Here is a 19,192-nt window from a genome sequence, read left to right as displayed (position 1 = left end):
ACCAGAAGTAGCTGCACAGTAACAATGAATTATGATGCACATGCTCTTCAATAATTTGCATTCTATTTAATCATGTTACTACCACATGTTTTTATGACGTATTTAGTATTATAAAGTGCTATTTTCTTTACTAAAAAACACATTACAATTTTTGGGGGGGCGAGGCTGGAATGGATTAGTGGCATTTAAATATATTTCAATAGGGAAATATCATTTGGTAATTGAAAAGTAATTAAAAATCAATGCAACCTTTTTTTCATATGAACCAGTTCTGATTCTTTTTTGTAAAATTTTAAGCAAAAAAAAAAAAAAATCACTTTTTTTTGGGGTGAGGGGAGAATCTTACTACTTTGAATTATGACGCCTAACGTTATTCTCCTAACACCGTTTGTGTCAAGTGTTTTTGAAAAAGCCAAACAAATAGCAAAAAGCAGCCTGTGAGGTTTCATCCCTGCGTCTGTCTGGGGGGGTCGTAATGTTATGGCAGGGGACCCTCTTCAGGCACTTTTCATCTTTGCTGTTTTTTTGGGGGGTGTCAAATTATTGCATGTTAAATGGGCATCTGGTAAATGGTGCATATAATGATGCGCTTGCACAGAATTAAGTGGCCGCCTGTCCTGCTACTAGTGCTGCTGCTGGGGGGCTAACGCGTAAATTGGCCTCCTTGTCTTCTTTCCTCCGCTCATCCCTCATGTTTTTCGGGGAGGGCTGTGCATGCGAACAGAGCGTGGCGCCTCAGGTTCTGTCTGGATTAATGGCACCGGGCTGAGCTGAGCTTTGGTTTATAGCCCTTGTCAATGGCGCAGAAAAGGAGGGGGTGTTTAAAAATAGCTAATTAATTACCTCCGCAAAGTGGAGGAGCTTCTTTTAGACCTGTCGAATGGTGAAGTAGTGCTTTGGGGTGATCTTGTGGTTTCTTGGAGCCAAGAAACAATGTGGAAGTGAGGGTAGGAGCTTCTATTAAACAGGCCAAAGCCCTCTCTAATAGTAAAATAGAGCTTTGGCACCATCTTGTGTCATCTTGGTCCCAAGGAACTATGTTGAAGTGAGGGGAGGAGCTTTTATTAGACAGGTGAAAGCCTTGTATAATACAAGAGTAGTGCTTTGGCACCATCTTGTGGCTTCTCGGTGCCAAGGAACTGTGTTGAAGTGGGGGGAGGAGCTTCCATTCGACAAGCCAAAGCCCTACCTAATAGGAATGTAGTGCTTTGGCGGCAAAGACCTGTCTAATAATAAAGTTGTGCTTTGGCACCATCTTGTGCCATCTTGGTGCCTAGGAACTATGTTGAAGTGAGGGGAGGAGTTTCTATTTGACAGGCCTGTCTAAGAGATAAGTAGTACTTTGGCCCCATCTTGTGGCATTGTGTTGCCTAGGAACTATGTTGAAGTGAGGGGAGGAGCTTCTATGGGACAGGCTAATGCCGTGTCTAAGAGAAAGGTAGTGCTTTGGCGCCAACTCGTGGCATCTATAGGCAATTATAAACCTTCTTAGTTGCCGTCAATTACTTTTTTCGCGATTCACTGCAAGGCTTGGTCACGTATCCCATGTGAATAACTGGGCCAGTGAATCTTAAAGTGTGGTATGAGTACGACTAGTGGTACACGCACTCCCTCTAGCGGTAAGTGATAGAATCACAGAAATAAATGTTCAAACTCTCTAATTTTACAGGGCTTTCTACTTTAAAAAAGAAATCTGACAGTTGAGTTGTATTTAACTTAGAATTACGATACATTTGTGTTCAATCATTTAAAAATATTAGTTTTCAAGCATTTATTTAGGTAAAAAACGTCTCGCTTATGTGCAATGCTTTTTAATCCCAATTTTCAGCGTAGTGTTAATTTTCAAACTGTGCGCAATGTTTCATTGGCTAACAAAAATGTTTGTTTTTGTTCCTACTTCTGGTACTGTATTATAAGAGCCAACGACAGCATTATAACGGTTGGGACAAAAAGCATTCGTGATTGACGTTTACGGCTGAAAACTACGTTGGAAAGCTCTGTCCGGTTGTGCTCCACTTTCTGGCCGTTTTTTTATCCTTCTGTAAATATCAGTATCGAGCATCCTGTCAGCGGCGTCTGAGAAAAGCCCGTGGAACATTTGTTGACATTTATCTCTATCTGAGAACAACCTTTGTGAGTTATGAGAGGCTGTAATGCACCTGTCTGTTTAAATGTCGTAACACCGAAGTTCATTAAAGGCACTCCAGGGTGCCTGAATGTGAGATGGAAATTAAGGGAAAGTTAATTACATGTACAGTGGGTACGGAAAGTTTTCAGACCCCCTTAAATTTGTCACTCTTTGTTATATTGCAGCCATTTGTTAAAATCATTTAAGTTGATATTTTTCCTCATTAATTTACACACAGCACCCCATATTGACAGAAAAAAACCGTAATTGTTGAAATTTTTGCTGATTTATTAAAAAAGAAAAAACTGAAATATCACACAGCCATAAGTATTCAGACCCTTTGCTGTGACTCTCATATATTTAACTCGGGTGCTGTCCATTTCTTCTGATCATCCTTAAAATGGTTCTACGCCTTCATTGGAGCTCACAGTGCATGTCAGAGCAAATGAGAATCATGAGGTCAAAGGAACTGCCTGAAGAGCTCAGAGACAGAATTGTGGCAAGGCACAGATTTGGCCAAGGGTACAAAAAAAATTCTGCTGCACTTAAGGTTCCTAAGAGCACAGTGGCCTCCATAAACCTGTAATGTAAGATGTTTGGGATGATCAGAACCCTTCCTAGAGCTGGCCGTCTGGCCAAACTGAGCAATCGGGGGAGAGCCTTGGTGAGAGAGGTCAAGAAGAACCCAAACATCACTGTGGCTGAGCTCCAGAGATGCAGTCAGGAGATGGGAGAATGTTCTAGAAAGTCAACCATTACTGCAGCCCTCCACCAGTCGGGGCTTTATGGCAGAGTGGCCCGACGGAAGCCTCTCCTCAGTGCAAGACACATGAAAGCTCGCATGGAGCTTGCTAAAAAACACCTGAAGGACTCCAAGATGGTGAGAAATAAGATTCTCTGGTCTGGTGAGACCAAGATGGAAATTGTTGGTCTTAATTCTAAGTGGCACTGCTCATCACCTGTCCAATACAGTCCCAACAGTGAAGCATGGTCAGAATCAGAATCAGAATCATCTTTATTTGCCAAGTATGTCCAAAACACACAAGGAATTTGTCTCCGGTAGTTGGAGCCGCTCTACTACAACAGACAGTCAATTTACAGAACACTTTGGAGACATAAAGACATTGACAAAAAACAATTGTGCAAAAAGATGCAGAGTCCTCTAGCACTTAGAGCAGTTCGAATGACTAATGGAAGCATCATGCTGTGGGGGTGTTTTTCAGATGCAGGGACAGGACGACCGGTTGCAATCGAAGGAAAGATGAATGCGGCCAAGTACAGGGATATCCTGTACGAAAACCTTCTCCAGAGTGCTCAGAACCTCAGACTGGGCCGAAGGTTCACCTTCAAAAAAAACAATGACTCCAAGCACACAGCTAAAATTCCGAAGGAGTGGCTTCAGAACAACTCCGTGACTGTTTTTGAATGGCCCAGCCAGAGCCCTGACCTACTCGTTTTTAGGGAGGATACAAATATATATATTTAAAAAAAAAAAAAAACATAATTGAATCTTTTTTACCCCTAAAAACAAAAACAAATTATTTTTTAAAATTAATATTCTATTGATATTTGTATTATTTTGTGGGGTGCTTTTTGCTTGTTTTTCCATACATATTTTGCAATATGATAAACCAAAACAAAACAAAAGTATGTTTCGTATGTTTTCTTTTAATTTGTAGTATTTATTTTAGAGGAAAAAAACTTTGTGTTAAAAAACAATTGGAGATGCATGCTTTTTGTAGGACATCGTTACAATTCATTTTCATCATCCATAAAAGCATTCTGACTATTGCTGACATTGTCACAATCAAAGCAGATGAAATGACCTTGGCTTTTATGATTAATGACAAACACAGACGAGGATATTACGCATGCTTATCGTCTCATTAACGGATGTGTCCATGAATCATAAGACACATGCTTAAATTAGACGCCATTAATTATTTCAAGATTAGAGGAGAAAGACATTTTTTGTCCAGTGATTAATAAGATGAGCTATGTGCCATTTTGTTCACGAGAGCAGGTCGGCAACGTAATAAAATTTACATTTCTGTTATATTTTTTTCTGGTTTATTTTAATGAAAGCACTAGCCAATAATCCACATTTAATAATCTACTCACTTGTGCTTAATTATACATATTTATATATGTCAGTAAATTGAAGCACTTATAAAAGGGCGGTTGTAAAACACGCTGTAAAATACTAAGCATACTATAAACATTTCACAGTGGTGTTTCTTAACCCGTAAATGTTTGTTCTTCAATTGTGCCATTTTAAATGTAGAAATAATATACTGTAGGTTCTAAATTATAGCATAAACATATTATGGAGCAAAGGATTCGGAAGGAAATTGTACAATGGTAATAAGACTGTTTGGCAGGTTTGTTTTTCAATTTTTCAGGCTTCTAGTGCATTTTTTTTTTGTCAGTTTCGAAATGTCCCTCTTTTATTGAACACAGCATTAGAGAAGCAAACAAATGTAAGGTTTAGTTTTTTTAACAAAACTAGTAATTGCTATTCAATTGGCTCCCCCAAAGTCCTTTTTTTCAACAAAATTTTATACTTTTATGTACAAAATCCTACCCAAAAAATTATGAAAGCAGGCTGTGTGACAAACTAAAGGTTCTGCACGTGCAAAGAAATCAAGCTAATGTGATGACGTTTACTCTTTCAACAAAACAAGTAAATACAACTTTTACAACTTTTTTTTTTTTCGTGTACACCCCCTCCACCCAAAAAAGTTATGTAAGCAAGCAAATGTAAACTGATGCTTACTTTTTGAATAAATAAATAAATATTTCGGTTTTCTACTAAAACCTATGCTTTTATGTACAAAATCTTACTAAATATCTGTGAGACCAGGTTCTCTGACAAACTAAAAGATATGCCAGTGGAAATTAAGCAAGCAAATGTAACATGAGGTTTAGTTTTTCAACAAAAGCGAGTGCAGGGTGACCGACTCGTGCGCCACGTCTGGTCCGGCCTGGCATTCTGGCCAGCGGGCTTGGCGGGCGTTCCCGGGAGCGACCGGGAAGCGAGCGGCGCCGAGGAAGCGGCAGACTGGAGCTGCACACTCGACTGCCTCCGCCCGCTGAGGACAGCTGACGCCGGCCGCCGCGGAGACGAAACAAATGGCGGTTTTACCGTTACGGCGAGGTGAGGCCCCCCTCGGAAAAGCCGCCTGCCCTGGCGACGAGTCTCACCTGTCCCTCAAGCCCGCACGGCACGGTTTCCTGGTCTCCTGGCAACGCCGACCCGGCGAGTACGCATCGTTGCACAAAGACAAAAGGATGGAGCGCCTCAAAGAAAACACTGCAGAACATATCGAGCTGGCATCAAAGCAAACAGAAGCTGTTCAGAAACAGTGGCGGGAAGTTCTGTAGTAGTTCTATACTTCGTTACTGTGCTTAAGTAGATTTTTCCGGTACTTTACTTGGCCTTATTTAAGAGAATTGTTTGACGTCGGCAACAAGAATGATTTGTAGCAAATGCTTTGCGTCTTGTGCCAGCATAAAATCCGTAGCCGCTGGCGTTCCCCAAAAAATTCTGTCTCATCTGAAAATAGTATTTTTCCAGTTGTTTTCATTCGATAATTTAGCATTTCTTGTTAGTTAGTTCACAACGTGTAAGTGACTGCTGGTGTAGTAGTACACTTGCCTGACCTTGGTGGGGGCAGCGTGGGTTCAGTTCCCACTCAGTGACGGTGTGAATGCGTTGAGTGCGAATGGTTGTTCCTCTCTACATGTGCCCTACGACTGACTGGCGACCAGTTCAGGGTGTAGTCTGCCTTTTGCCTGAAGTCAGCTGGGATAGGCTCCAGTGCCCCGCGACCCTGAACAGGATAAGCGTTGTTGAGAATGGATGGATAGTTCACAATGTTATCAAAGCTATGGGAACACATTGTTGTGATAGAGTGCCCAGTGATTTTTCCCCCTTCTCAGTTCAAACAAAGTTGATAAAAGAGGGAACCGATTTTGTGTGCAGAGAAGTTTTTGGGTTACGGTAATGGTTACGGTATATACTGTAAAGTAACTTTTACTTTGCCTTTTTAGTACTTAAGCAGATTTCACAATCATCTTTACTTTTTTTTTAGTAAAAGTGTTGCCAGTACTTCAACATTTTGTCTGTTTTTTATCTGCACTTCTACTTCAGTGCGGCATGTGAGTACTTTTTCCATCCCTGCAGAAACAAACAGGAATGTAGCGGGCGGACAACGGCTGTGACCGAGCACATGTTCCGAGCGCATGTATTGATCGTATCCTTTGAGCCGGAGTGCGGCTTCCGCGGGGCCTCCTAACCGCGTCGCCCCTCTGGAACGGATTACGGGCCAGCAGGCCTAACAGCTTGGGCTGGCGCTACCCTGCGCGGCTGCCATCCTGCCTTCAGCGCTGCAGATGCCGCCTCGCTGGCAGGTGCCGGGAATGGGCTGCGAGGGCTCGTACTTCGCCGCTTGGTGCTCGCACACCCCGACCGAGCTCGGTAACGACCCTGCTCTTTCTTATCTCTACATCACCGTGAATTGTACAAAAGTCATTCAAGTCTGACACAAAGTTTGAGACAACAGTTTGAGCATGTTCATGACCACGCTAAATTTGAATGGTTATAACAAAATCTTTATTTTTTTAAATATCGCACCTCCGCCTTCCCTCCGTGACGTGCGCACACTTAAGGCCGATAACGAGGCGCTCTAAAGCGGCCATGTAAGTTTAGCCTGGGTTGTTCGTCCAAGTCTTCGAATTTGGCATTCGCGGCAGGTTATAGTGAAAAAACGGTAGTAGGCTACAAGTAATACTTTGACACAGGGTATGTGTAGAACCCAGATGGAGTACACTGGAACACAGGATTGGTTGGAATTGCTTTTTACTGCCACTTCTCCTCTCTCTGGCCCATATCTTTCGTGATTAAGGGCTGTATAAATAAACTTGACTTGACTGGTGTTCGGATCCTGCCTACAAGAATATAAACACACGTAGTTTACGATTTTACGGGACCGCTCGGTGGAAACGTCAGTGTACAGTCCCTGCCCATTCCGGATCATCTTAAGGCCACGTTTGCAGCGTAAGGTCGTTTCGGGTACAACACATAATATCCAACAAAAAAAAAAACCAAAAGTCTGACATCCCTCCTATGATACTTTCCCACGAGTCTCTGCTCAAGATGCCTTTGCTGTGAAGGTCACCTTGAGTTTTTTTTTTTTTTTTTTTTTTCCTTTACCTGCGTTACCACAGCCAGCATGAAATCCATCACCTGGCCCCGCCATAGTAATGGACTCATTTTTTTTCTCCCCGGTTGTCAGGAGGCTCACGAGGGACACCGGTGCGGTTCTGCTGTTGTGAATTATTGACCCGGTGCCAGAGGGGAAGGTAGAGGTCAGCGGCGCCAATGACAAACAGGACGCCCCCGAGCCTCGGACCCGAGATGCGGAGGCAATCGAAGGGGACAGGTGATCATTAACCCTTTAACGACCCGCTTGACCAATCAGAGGAGCACGTTAAAAGCCATAGATGCCAGCTCAGTATGCAAAAATATTCACACTCTATCTCAATTTTATTTATAGAGCATTTAAAAAAAAAAAAAAAAACACCCACAGGTGTCACAAAGTGCTTTATATACGATCGAACAGACAACACAAATAATAACAATAAAACGTCCAATTTATGCCATGTCAAATAAGTCATAACTTGTGCACATTTTAACCTGCTGCAAATGTGACTTTGTATCTGTCACTTTAAATTTCACTGACACTGTTTTCATCAGCTCTAGTTACAACATATCAAATTTGAGCATCAATTCGAGCAGCTAAATGTAATAGTTCATGTATTTTTTAAAAACTAAACAGGATGTTAGCATCCTTAGCTTGTGGCACAAGTGATGCTTGTCTGTCAGCCATTGGCAGAACAGCTAGCTGGCCAGTTAGCCACCGAGGCTAACTAGCATACTACTCTGCGCGATGCGACGTAACTTTAACAAAGTGTTACTTCTCACTACTGGAAAAAGACCATTTATTTGGCCGACAACTGGACTGCTAAAAAATGAATTACCCGCTCAGTAATTTTGGCTCGTTGTGATGGTCACCATTCTTCTCTTTTAGCAAAATCCCCTGAGTGTTTCTGCTTATTTATGCTCTGGCCAAGCAGTATTATTTCACATTTTTAACCACGTTGCGCAACGTTTTGGCAACACGCTCTAAGATAATCTTTGTCCTCTCTTTTTTTTTTTTTCGTGCCGGGCTATTGCGGAGCTGTTAAACGTGGACAAAACTAGAAAAGCGAAATTGGCAGCTGCTCTGAAAGTTACATTTTCACAGCGGACCAGGAAGACGATATTATTCAGTTGTGTATATTAACATGCAGCTGGGTTTTTCTGTGTATTTGCCCAGAGGGTGCATCAACACGTGAGGTTTCAGCTCCAGGGCAGGACAACCTGAAGCCAAAAGGATTTCAGAGACAAGATGCTTTCCTCTTCTCTGTATTCCTGTTTTCCATCCATCCATCCATCCATGGAAGGCTGGCGTTACCTTCAGGTGTAGTCTGAAATCATAGTTTTCCTTGCACAACTACAGAGTCATTTTTCCAAATACCCTTCAATCTTTTGTAGAATTTTTCTCTCCATCCATCCACACCCAGGTGCTGTGTGCAAAATGTGGGGCATAACTGCAAGGGTTTCCATGGCAACAACAGCCTGGAATGCCCACAAGCGAGTGACAAATGCGTCCAATATGATGCGGTGTCTAAAAAATTTTTGGGGTGATCTAATCAATTATCAATAATTTGAGTTATGGATATCAGTCAAAAGATTGATTCATTCAGCATGTCCACTTTACTGGTATAGCTGATTTTTGAATTTTGAAGAACTAAAAATCTCACAATAAACATACCTCGATCTGGACGCCTTTACTGTAGAAAAATCAAAGGATGCAAGGGCCACTTTGCCATTCTTCGACTTTATTAAACATGCTAAAACCAATCCATTAAGCAATTATATATTATAGTTATTTTTGAGAAACGGTCGATTAAAGGTCGCATCTAAATCTTATTTTGTTGTATATGCCGCTGGCCACATCAAAAGAATGGACGCAGGGCCGCAAATGGCCCCCAGGCCGTAGTTTGGAGACACCCCTGATTATTTCCAAACAAGCATTCGCACTCACGTTCAGTCTTCAGTGAAGCTAACGTGCATCATTTTGGAAGCACGGGGAGAACATGCAACCTCCACGCAGGAAGGCCGGAGCCGATGTTTGAACCCAGAAGCTCAGAACTGTGAAGCGGACGGGCTAACCACTAGCACGCTGTGCTAACTGTAATAACAAAAATACAAATTCTCTCTGATCAGCCACGAAATTTGCCGGATTATTCTTTGTGTGCCCACCGAGCGTCATCAAATCAGACCACCAGTTTCTTGATAATCCTACGGACAGACAGACAGACAAGATTATATTGGAGTTACAGTTTCCATTGTTTTCGGTCGACCAATCGCTTTATCTCTCTCAAAGCAGCCACCTTCTGACCTATTCCCGTCGGCGCGAGAGTCGTCCCGATAGCTCATCTTGAAATGGAACGACGCTAATGATTTCACGCTCGCGCTGAGTTATTTACAGCTTCTCTCAGCGCGGCCCTGTGATTCACTCGCCGTCTTAAATCCTGTCTAGAGATTTTTTTTTTTTTGGCATCCTCGCAGGTGTTAATCAGCCCGAGATCCAAATAATGAGGCGTACCTCCTCGTCGATCTATTCTACGCCTTCTGCTGCACTTCCCCTGCTGTGATGCTATATAAAATCTTGCACAAAGTCTTACCAGAGGAGCTATGGTAGCAAAAAAGTGCAATCGACACTTAGTAACGGAGTTACATCCAGTCATGTGTCCCAATACGTTTTACAAGAAAGTTTGTGAGCCTTTGGAATTACCTAGCATTCATAAATTTCATAAAATGTAAACTGACCATCTAAGTCAGTGGTTTTCTTCCTAAAAAGTATGTTTAATATTATTGTAAGCCACTGTAACATTGTAGACAGTTGGAAGATGAACACTGTGCTTAAATACATGGAGTAAATAGATTATTACAAGTTTCATTTGTTCCGTGACCATGCTTGTGCCTCAAAACATTTTTCCCCATTGAAATGAATGGAAATGCCATAAATCCATTCGAGCCACTCCCCACAAAAAAAAACAAAAAACACTTTTTTGGGGTTTTGTGTTTGTTTTTAATAAGCAAAAATAGCACTGTATAATATTGTAATTTATGAAAACAGAATTATAACCCGTGCATTGTGATTTAATGCTGCAATCCAATTCACTGTGGTGCTCCTTGTGCTGTGTCTGCCTTGGGCACCGGGAGGCAGTATAATACAGTCAGGCAAAAAAAAAACAAACGAAGAAGAATATTACTTCTTCTACTAAGACTTTAAGTTAATCAGAAAGATGCAGTAAGTCATTTTTTTGTAACGATAAAGACAAGCCTGTGAGTATTGCTATATTATCTGTCCAGGTGTTGCTCCACCGTTTGTGTTCAAATAAAAGGATATAAAACGGCGACTCTCGATGCTAGGCGTTAGCAAGTCAGTGGCATTTTCCGTTATATGTTAGCATTAAGCGAGTGGTTAATGCTGTTGTTTGGTTGTTTTAAATTCACACCGTGTCATTTTCCGTGTTTTACGTTTCGCTTGGCAGTAAAGGTCAACGACGAGTGGCAATAAGCAGCTTGTAGCCTCTTGTTTTGATCTGTCTATTTGGCAAACTGCTGCTTATTGTAAAGTGAGTCGAATTGAGTTCACTGCCACCATACGGCCCTCGTATCTCAAGTTTGTGGAAGTCAAAGCAAAACAAAAACAATCGGCCCAGTGACGGCTAAGTCAGGACACACGTATCTCAAGGCGCCTCTGTAATTTTGTTTTTGTGGGAAATCGGACTGAATTTAGTTGTGAACTGCCACAGTGACAATTGAAGCCCAGGAAGTGGAATCTTAAAGCCAAACTGTAAAGTGTACTTTTATTTCTCTTAGTGAAACCTTTTTTTTAGCTTCTCCACACCAACTGACACATCAGAAAACTGTCATGTCTTTCCTCTTCTTGATGTCCCCCCCCAGCAATGACACCATGCAAATGGGGTAAACACGGAAGCGCATAGTTGTTGTTTCTGAGATGACTGGCCGTGCGCTATCTGCAGTCTCCTGCTAAGCCGCATTAGTTTAGCACGGACCTCACACTGAGGCATCAACGAGGTTCTCCGCCACATCGGGCCCAGAAAGTTCCGATAACCATGAAGCATTAGACGCTGAGCCGGTACAGAGGGAGCTATCACAAAAAATAAATAAAAAAAAATCCGATTAGGGGGATTTTGACCCCACCGCTGTCTTAGTCCCGCTCCCAGATGAGTTTTCTGGAGCCAACCGAAGGTCCAGCGCTCCGTGAAAAGAACGGAAGCGTGAGTATGTCAGAGAAGGAGAGGAATGAAGCCATCCGAGTTGATGAAAGTGCTTGAAAAGTTTACCCGGAAACTAATTAAAAATAAGAGAAATACAACATCATTTGCATTCGGGATTAGTGCGAGTCCTTCTGATAATTTCTACTGGACGAGGTGGCGGTTATCACAAATTACATTTTGGACTGTGGTTTATTTCTAGTCATTCTGTTTGTACTGGTGCCTTGAGATACGAGTGACCCAACTTCCTAGTTTTTCCAGATACGAGTCGTCGTTCGGCCAATGTTTTGCTTTGTCTTGCGAGCAACATTTTGACATACGAGCGCTGTATGGTGGCAGTGAACTAAACTCATTTTGCAACAAGCAGCAGTTTGACAGATAGTGAACAAAAAATAAAACACATGTTACGAGGAATAAAATGTACATAGTATACAGTTCTACTGTGCATAACTGTATGTTAAAGAGTTTGAAAGGTGTTTAAAAAGAGTATAGAAAGTGTTTGTAAGAGTGGAGAGGTTCATACAGCTTTTAAATACTGTATACATATATAAATAAACAAATATGTGATCGCCACTTCACGGATTTCACTTATTGCGGGAGTGGTGTGGAACCTAACTCCTGCGATAAACGAGAGATTAGTGTTGGATTAGGAGGATTATAATTGGATTATGAGGGGTCTCCCCTGTCAGTGGAGAACCCAAAACGTTTGAGAATCTCTGCCCTAGATAGCCCCCCCCCCCCACCACCCCCTTCCCCAAAACAACGCCAACGCACTTTTTGAGATTAATAAATAATCCACCACACAGACCGTATTTGGTCTCATTGAGCTAAATTCGCAGCAGTTAACCAATTTGTAAGTTTTTCCCCGGCACGATTGCGACCATCTCTCACGTTATTCACGAGCGGCCCAGAAATGGATAGTAACTCACAGTATTTATGGCAACATATTTTAAAAGCACATTCTGTTTTATGCAAGACGTGCTTTTTTTTTTTTTAAACAACATAATTTATGAACTTCCAGTCCCAAGTTCCAAAAAAAAAGGGGGGGGAGAAAAAAATAATTGTTTTAAATCCACACTGCACTTTATTATCAAATTTATCTTTCATAAAGTTACAAAGTGGCCTGAAGCTTTTAAAGCTTTTATGTTAATGCGTAATTATATCCACGCATAACTAAAGTGAGCTGTGGATTATGAGTACAACGTGTGTGTGTGTGTGTGTCCCCAATTTGTATTTGTTTTTAGTATTGATTTTTTTTCCCACCCACTTTTTCATCTATTAAAGAGATTTAGAGAGCGGTAAATGATTTTATAGAGCTTCGGTGGGCAGCGCGCCGCAATGCATCATCGGACGGCTGTTAAGCACTTTGCATGAATTCATACACTGTACGCTCAGCCCGGGTGAATTATTCCAAACAGTTGCGTGTGGAGAAGTTGCGGCGCTGGTGATGGAGTACCCCCGGAGCTGACGCGTCCTTGAACGCGACGTGATTTGTGGCGCGGTCTTCTGGCCTTATATCATATTATATCGACTTTTTTTGACAGCGCTACAGTTAAACGATATCATGCTTTACACATCACAGATCAGACAAGGACTCAGCTGTGAAAAATCTTAGTCATAAATTGCTTAGTGTTGATGTTTGTTTGGATTTTCTGCTATATATATATATATATATATATATATATTAGCGCTGTCAAAGGTAAAATGTTAACGCATGATTAATCACAAAAAAACAGGTCAAGCTTAGGTCACAGGTCAATGCTTACGCCAGTGCAAATATAAGTGAGGAAACTCTGACTGGTGTACTCGCCGCAAAAGTTTGCTTCAAAAGTCAACTCGATGGGACTTTTGGGAAAAAAAACAACAAAGGTAATTTGCTTATAGTGAGTGCAGCGCTGAACTCTCTTTTCATCGAAGTTTAAAATACCAACTACAAACATAATGTGGTCCTATGTGTGGTATATTTTTTGCCTGTGATTAATCGTGATTAATCAGTCAATTGACAGCCCTTATATATGTCGTATATTTCTTATTAATATCAATATACCTGGCAACATGTAAAAAAAAAAAGCATAATAACTCCTTTAAGGTATCGATATATTTTCACAGCCCTAATAAAAATCGGAGTGAGTTAAAACATCAGTAATGATTTCCTCATTTCGTGGCTCACATTGATGCTTTCTGCAATGTCACCTTCACAAAACCATTTCATCATACCTCAACCAATCTGAATGCATGTGTGAGTATGATAAAGTTCCCCACCACTGATGTGAAGAAGGATAAGACTCCATCAGATTGTCATTACTTTTGCTCCACTGTCAATTTCCTCGGGAATATTCCAAGTCCGTCCTCTTGAAATCTTGCCCATCCCCGTTGGTTTGTGGGCCTCGGATTGAAGCTGTCCTGCGTTGCGCGCCGGTCGGGACGATGATTATCATTGCGCCGAGGAGGAGAGGTTCTGCAGCTACTTTTGTTCCTGTGTCAGCTGATCTGAAGGATAGCGTAAAACATGTCCCGTGAAGACAAATGTGTTTTTCTTCAGGGAGCGTTGTCTTAAAGCGAGTGGACGTCTGCGTCTTTGTTCACGGCTTCTTTGACAAGTTTGGATTTTTGATGAAAAGGTTCTTGCTTTCAGCAACATTTTATAATAGTTAATTCGGGGGGAATTAAAGAATAAATGTCAATGAAGTTCTTCATTACAATTATAAATACTAATTTACTGATGCAATTAAAGAAGGGTAAATACCAACAAAAAAATACATTTTGAAAGAATGTGAAAATAATTGAACAGAAATCTGAAAAAAAAAAAACATTTTTCTTTGAAAGAAATGAAAGATTTTACTGTTGACCATTTAATCACTGATGCAAATGTGGAAGGATATAATAATTATAAACATAAATATTTTAAAAACTGAAAAGAACAAATTTTAAAAAAGAATTTAGAAGGGAACAAGTTACTTATAACCGTTTCATCAGTGATACACTAGTGAAAGGGTAAATGGTAAAATAAACCATTTAAAAAAAAAATAACTGAAAAAAGTTACTCATGACCGTTTCTTTGCTCATACATTTGTGGAAAGCGTATACGCTAAAACAAAGCATTTGAAAAAAACGTATTTTTTCCTATGGAAAATAAATAAACAGATCAAATTAATACAAAAGGCCAAGACGCTCACACCAGAAGGAGAAGCACGATGCCCGTTGAATCATCATGATGCATACACTGTTTAATTTTTTACATTCTATTTAATTTGATTACTTTTTGTTTTTATACAGCACATGAGTAAAGAGTGCTACTTTCATCATTAAAAAATAGTAGTAATAATGGGCGGCACAATGCACGACTGGTTAGCACATCTGCCTCACAGTTCTGAGGACCGGGGTTCAAATCGTGGGTTTTCTCCGGGCACTCCGGTTTCCTCCCACATCCCCAAAATATGCGTGGTTGGTTAATTGAAGACTCTAAATTGCCCGTAGGTGTGAATGTGAGTGTGAATGGTTGTTTGTTTATGTGTGCCCTGCGATTGGCTGGCAACCAGTTCAGGGTGTACCCCGCCTCCTGCCCGATGATAGCTGGGATGGGCTCCAGCACGCCCACGACCCTTGTGAGGATAAAGCGGTACAGAAAATGGATGGATAATAATGCTCATTGGTATTTCTATTCATTTCAATGGGAAAAGATGATTTGAGATGAGTGACTTGAGTTGAGGCACCGCTTTTATTTTGTACTTAAATAAATTAAACAGTGAGCCAAAAGCAGCTGAGAAACGGGCCACAAACCTGTCAACAACTGGGGCAACTTGTTTTCTATCTTTAGCTTGTTGTGACATCAATTTCCAGAGTATTACCTCAAAACACATCCTTGCGCGTCGGCAGCTGATAAGATGTTTCCCTTCTTTTAACGTGCAGCTACTGCGCAGCCCTGCCGGCAGTACGTAAATTAGCATGCCGACGCGTTGTTCGCTTTAGGATATTATGCAGAGGAGCAATGGCGGGCTGACTGGAGCGACATTACGGTGATTAATGCCGCGTTTAGCCCCTCGTCCCCAGAAAAGTCCCCAAACTGCCGCTTGTCCTTTCGCTAATGCAGCAGACATTTTGACCTAATTGGGACTCGTCAAAATAAGTCTCTCTCATTTCTGCTTCAGAGCGTTTCGTGTTTAATGCGTCTGGAAAAGTGAGTCTTCTGAACAGCCTCAACATCCCCTTCAAGTTCAAAGGAGGCTTTTATTTGTACAAATGTTTTTTTTTTTTTGGGGAGGGGGAATATTACCATCCGTTCATCCATTTTCTATACAGTAATCCCCCACACAAATTTCCCTATTTGCATTATTTTTTCCCGTGGAGCCTATCCTTGCTATTTGCTGAAAAACACATTTGTGCTCTTGTGGAAATGTCCTAAGATGGCGCCAAAGCCCTGTCTAAAGAGGAAAGTAGTACAGTAATTGGTGTCAGGGTTGTATGCTGATGTGATACATCTCGACTGAAAGACTTATATCTTTGTGAATTTTAACCTGAGTTGTTAGTGGAAGTTACGGAGAGTCGCATGCGCATGTAAACGTGCACTTCTGGTGCATTTTTGTTTTTTTTTTCTGATCAAAACCACCTGGAAGCCATTTTTATGGGTAATGTAAGACAAGTGTTGTATATTTATGGTTTAAACTATTAATATAGGCAATTGTAAAACAATTTAGATGTCTGTCAATGACTCCCGGTTTGTAATGGCGGGGCGAGACAGGGCTCAGTACCGATCCCAGCTGACTTTGGGCGAGAGGCGGGGTATAACGCTGTATTACTTAATGAAATCAGCTAAACGTCGTAATTTAATGACTACTACCTCTCGTTGACCAATTAGCTACACAACATAATCCGTCCCGTCATGCGGTCTAATACACCAGGCGACAAATACGGGCAGCACACATTTGAGAATAAATAAAGCAAGCTGCTGCTCTCTCATCTCAATATCCCGTGGGGTCGGACTGCCAAGAAGCAAGAACACACAATGTGCCATCTGCTCCAATCCACTCGCTTCAATGTGGACTCACTCAGAAAGGAACCAAAAATAAGAGTAATTTAAAAAAAGAATGATATGTATTGGAACAAAAATACTAAGGAGTAAAGAAACCACTGAACTTTAAGGAGAACACACCACAATTTACGTTGATTAGAAATTCAATGCTACAATAGAGAGGCCGTTTTTGTAAGGATATTGCACAAAAAGTAATTTTTTGGGGTTAGGGTTAGAATATTGCTAAAAAATAAAGCACTGCAAATAGTAGCGATACCGTTTTAGTACAATATTGCGTAAAAGCTCAAATGGTGAAGCAATGCAAAAATGTCACCGTTATTTTTAGATGAAAGCCCACGTTTAGTAGAATATTGCACAAAACGTAAAGCGCTGCAAATAATTGAGAGACCATTTTTAGTAGAAAAGTGAAAAAAAATGAAAGCAGTGCAAATAGTAGGAAGATTTTATTTTTAGTTTTTATTAGCAGAGAGGCTGACTTTAGTAGAATACTACTACTAAGCAGTGACGTCGCTAGGCCTATTTTAGGAAGGCAGAAGCCCCCCTAAAACGTTGTTAGGACCCCTAAAATAATTTGGTTGTATGTGGTTATGCCCAAATTTCAGTGTCTTAGCCTCCCGAAAACCAATCTTAAGCACAAAACCCTTATTCGGGGATGGAAAACTGGGGCTCGGCACCACTAGGCAAACTCTTGCCAAGTCCTAAAACTGGTGACTCGAGTCAAGTCATGTGACTGGAGTCCCCGCACCTCTGCACGGCTGGATGTAATACGCCAGATGAAGGGAGGATGCGACGGTAACGGCGCTTAACCCCCCTGACGACTTCACATCAAAGCTCCGGGAAACATGGCTAATCTCCCTTGTCTTCCTCCCCAGTGGGCCACTTACAGCACAATGAGGACAGATGAACAACATTGTACGCGCACAACGCACAAAATCACTATAGACGCACTTGCATTTGCAGCAGTTTTGCACTGTTTCTACAACAATGCACTGAAACCACATACTTGCCTGAAATACAGCAACAAAATTGTAATACACACTACTTAACATATTCTATCCAGCTACTTGAGGCGTCAGACATTCTTAATAAGGTATGTTCAAAAAGTAAAGAATGAAAGTTGAGAGCCTTTTTTTTTTTTTTTTAGGAGGATATGGTTCTAAAAATAAGGCACTCAAATAGTAGAGAGAACTTTTTAATAGAATATTGCGCAAAAAGTAAAGTAAAAAATGTAACCTCCCATTTGTAATAGCATATTACAGACAGAAAAAAAAAACTAAACAATGCGCTGTAATTACGACCCCAATTCCAATGAAGTTGGGACATTGTGTTAAACATAAATAAAAACAGAATACAATGATTTGCAAATCATGTTCAACCTATATTTAATTGAATACACTAGAAAGACTGAGAAAGTTGAGGAATGCTCATCAAATACCTGTTTGGAACATCCCACAGGTGAACAGGCTCATTGGGAACAGGTGGGTGCCATGATTGGGTATAAAAGGAGCTTCCCTAAATTTCTCAGTCATTCACAAGGAAAGATGGGGCGAGGTTCACCTCTTTGTGAACAAGTGCGTGAGAAACTAGTCGAACAGTTTAAGGACAATGTTCCTCAACGTACAATTGCAAGGAATTTAGGGATTTCATCATCTACAGTCCGTAATATCATCAAAAGGTTCCAAGAATCTGGAGAAATCATTGCATGTAAGCGGCACGGCCGAAAAGTAACATTGAATGCCCGTGACCTACGATCCCTCAGCATCAAAAACCGACATCAATGTGTAAAGGATATCACCACGTGGGCTCAGGAACACTTCAGAAAACCAATTTCAGTAAATACAGTTTGGCGCTACATCCGTAAGTGCAACTTGAAACTCTACTGTGCAAAGCAAAAGCCATTAGTCAACAACACCCAGTAACGCCGCCGGCTTCTCTGGGCCCGAGCTCATCTAAGATGGACTGATGAAAAGTGGAAAAGTGTTCTTTGGTCCGATGAGTCCACATTTCAAATTGTTTTGGGAAATTGTGGAGGTCGTGTCGTCCGGGCCAAAGAGGAAAATAACCATCCGGACTGTTGTGGATGCAAAGTTCAAAAGCCAGCATCTGCGATGTTATGGGGCTGTGTTAGTGCCAATGGCATGAGTAACTTACACATCTGTGGAGGCACCATTAATGCTGAAAGGTACATACAGGTTTTGGAGAAACATATGCTGCCATCCAAGCAACGTCTTGTTCATGGACGCCCCTGCTCATTTCAGCAAGACAATGCCAAACCACATTCTGCACATGTTACAACAGTGTGGCTTCGTAGTAAAAAAGTGCGGGCACTAGACTGGCCTGCCTGCAGTCCAGACCTGTCTCCCATCGAAAATGTGTGGCGCATTATGAACCGTAAAATATGACAACGGAGACCCTGGACTGTTGAACAGCTGTAGCTGTACATCGAGCAAGAATGGGAATGAATTCCACCTACAAAGCTTCAACAATTAGTGACCTCAGTTCCCAAACGTTTATTGAATGTTGTTAAAAGAAAAGGTGATGCAACACAGTGGTAAACATGACCCTGTCCCAGCTTTTTTGGAACGTCTTGCAGCCATAAAATTAATGGTCGTTTGCTA

General features: G+C 41.3%; 1 protein-coding gene and 1 long non-coding RNA gene across 3 annotated transcripts in view; both read left to right on the top strand.

Moving 5' to 3' along the window:
* The window catches only part of LOC133489800 (uncharacterized), a 47,054-nt gene extending 43,615 nt beyond the window's left edge, over positions 1-3,439 (top strand). Inside the window, exon 7 of the long non-coding RNA XR_009791997.1 lies at positions 3,352-3,439. This is a non-coding gene — a long non-coding RNA (uncharacterized LOC133489800). The remainder of the gene's footprint in view (positions 1-3,351) is intronic.
* A 4,004-nt stretch (positions 3,440-7,443) lies between these two features.
* unc5cb (unc-5 netrin receptor Cb) overlaps positions 7,444-19,192 on the top strand; it is a 173,380-nt gene continuing 161,631 nt past the window's right edge. For both annotated transcript variants that reach the window (XM_061799611.1, XM_061799608.1), the window contains exons 1-2: positions 7,444-7,572; positions 8,509-8,652. In XM_061799611.1, the coding sequence (XP_061655595.1) occupies positions 7,512-7,572; positions 8,509-8,652 (205 nt within the window). In that variant the 5' untranslated portion in view covers positions 7,444-7,511. The remainder of the gene's footprint in view (positions 7,573-8,508; positions 8,653-19,192) is intronic.

The sequence above is a fragment of the Phyllopteryx taeniolatus genome, chromosome 15, assembly GCF_024500385.1.
Source record: "Phyllopteryx taeniolatus isolate TA_2022b chromosome 15, UOR_Ptae_1.2, whole genome shotgun sequence".
Taxonomy (NCBI): domain Eukaryota; kingdom Metazoa; phylum Chordata; class Actinopteri; order Syngnathiformes; family Syngnathidae; genus Phyllopteryx; species Phyllopteryx taeniolatus.
Note: the sequence above shows the minus strand (reverse complement) of the source record. Positions and strands in the feature narration are given on the sequence as shown.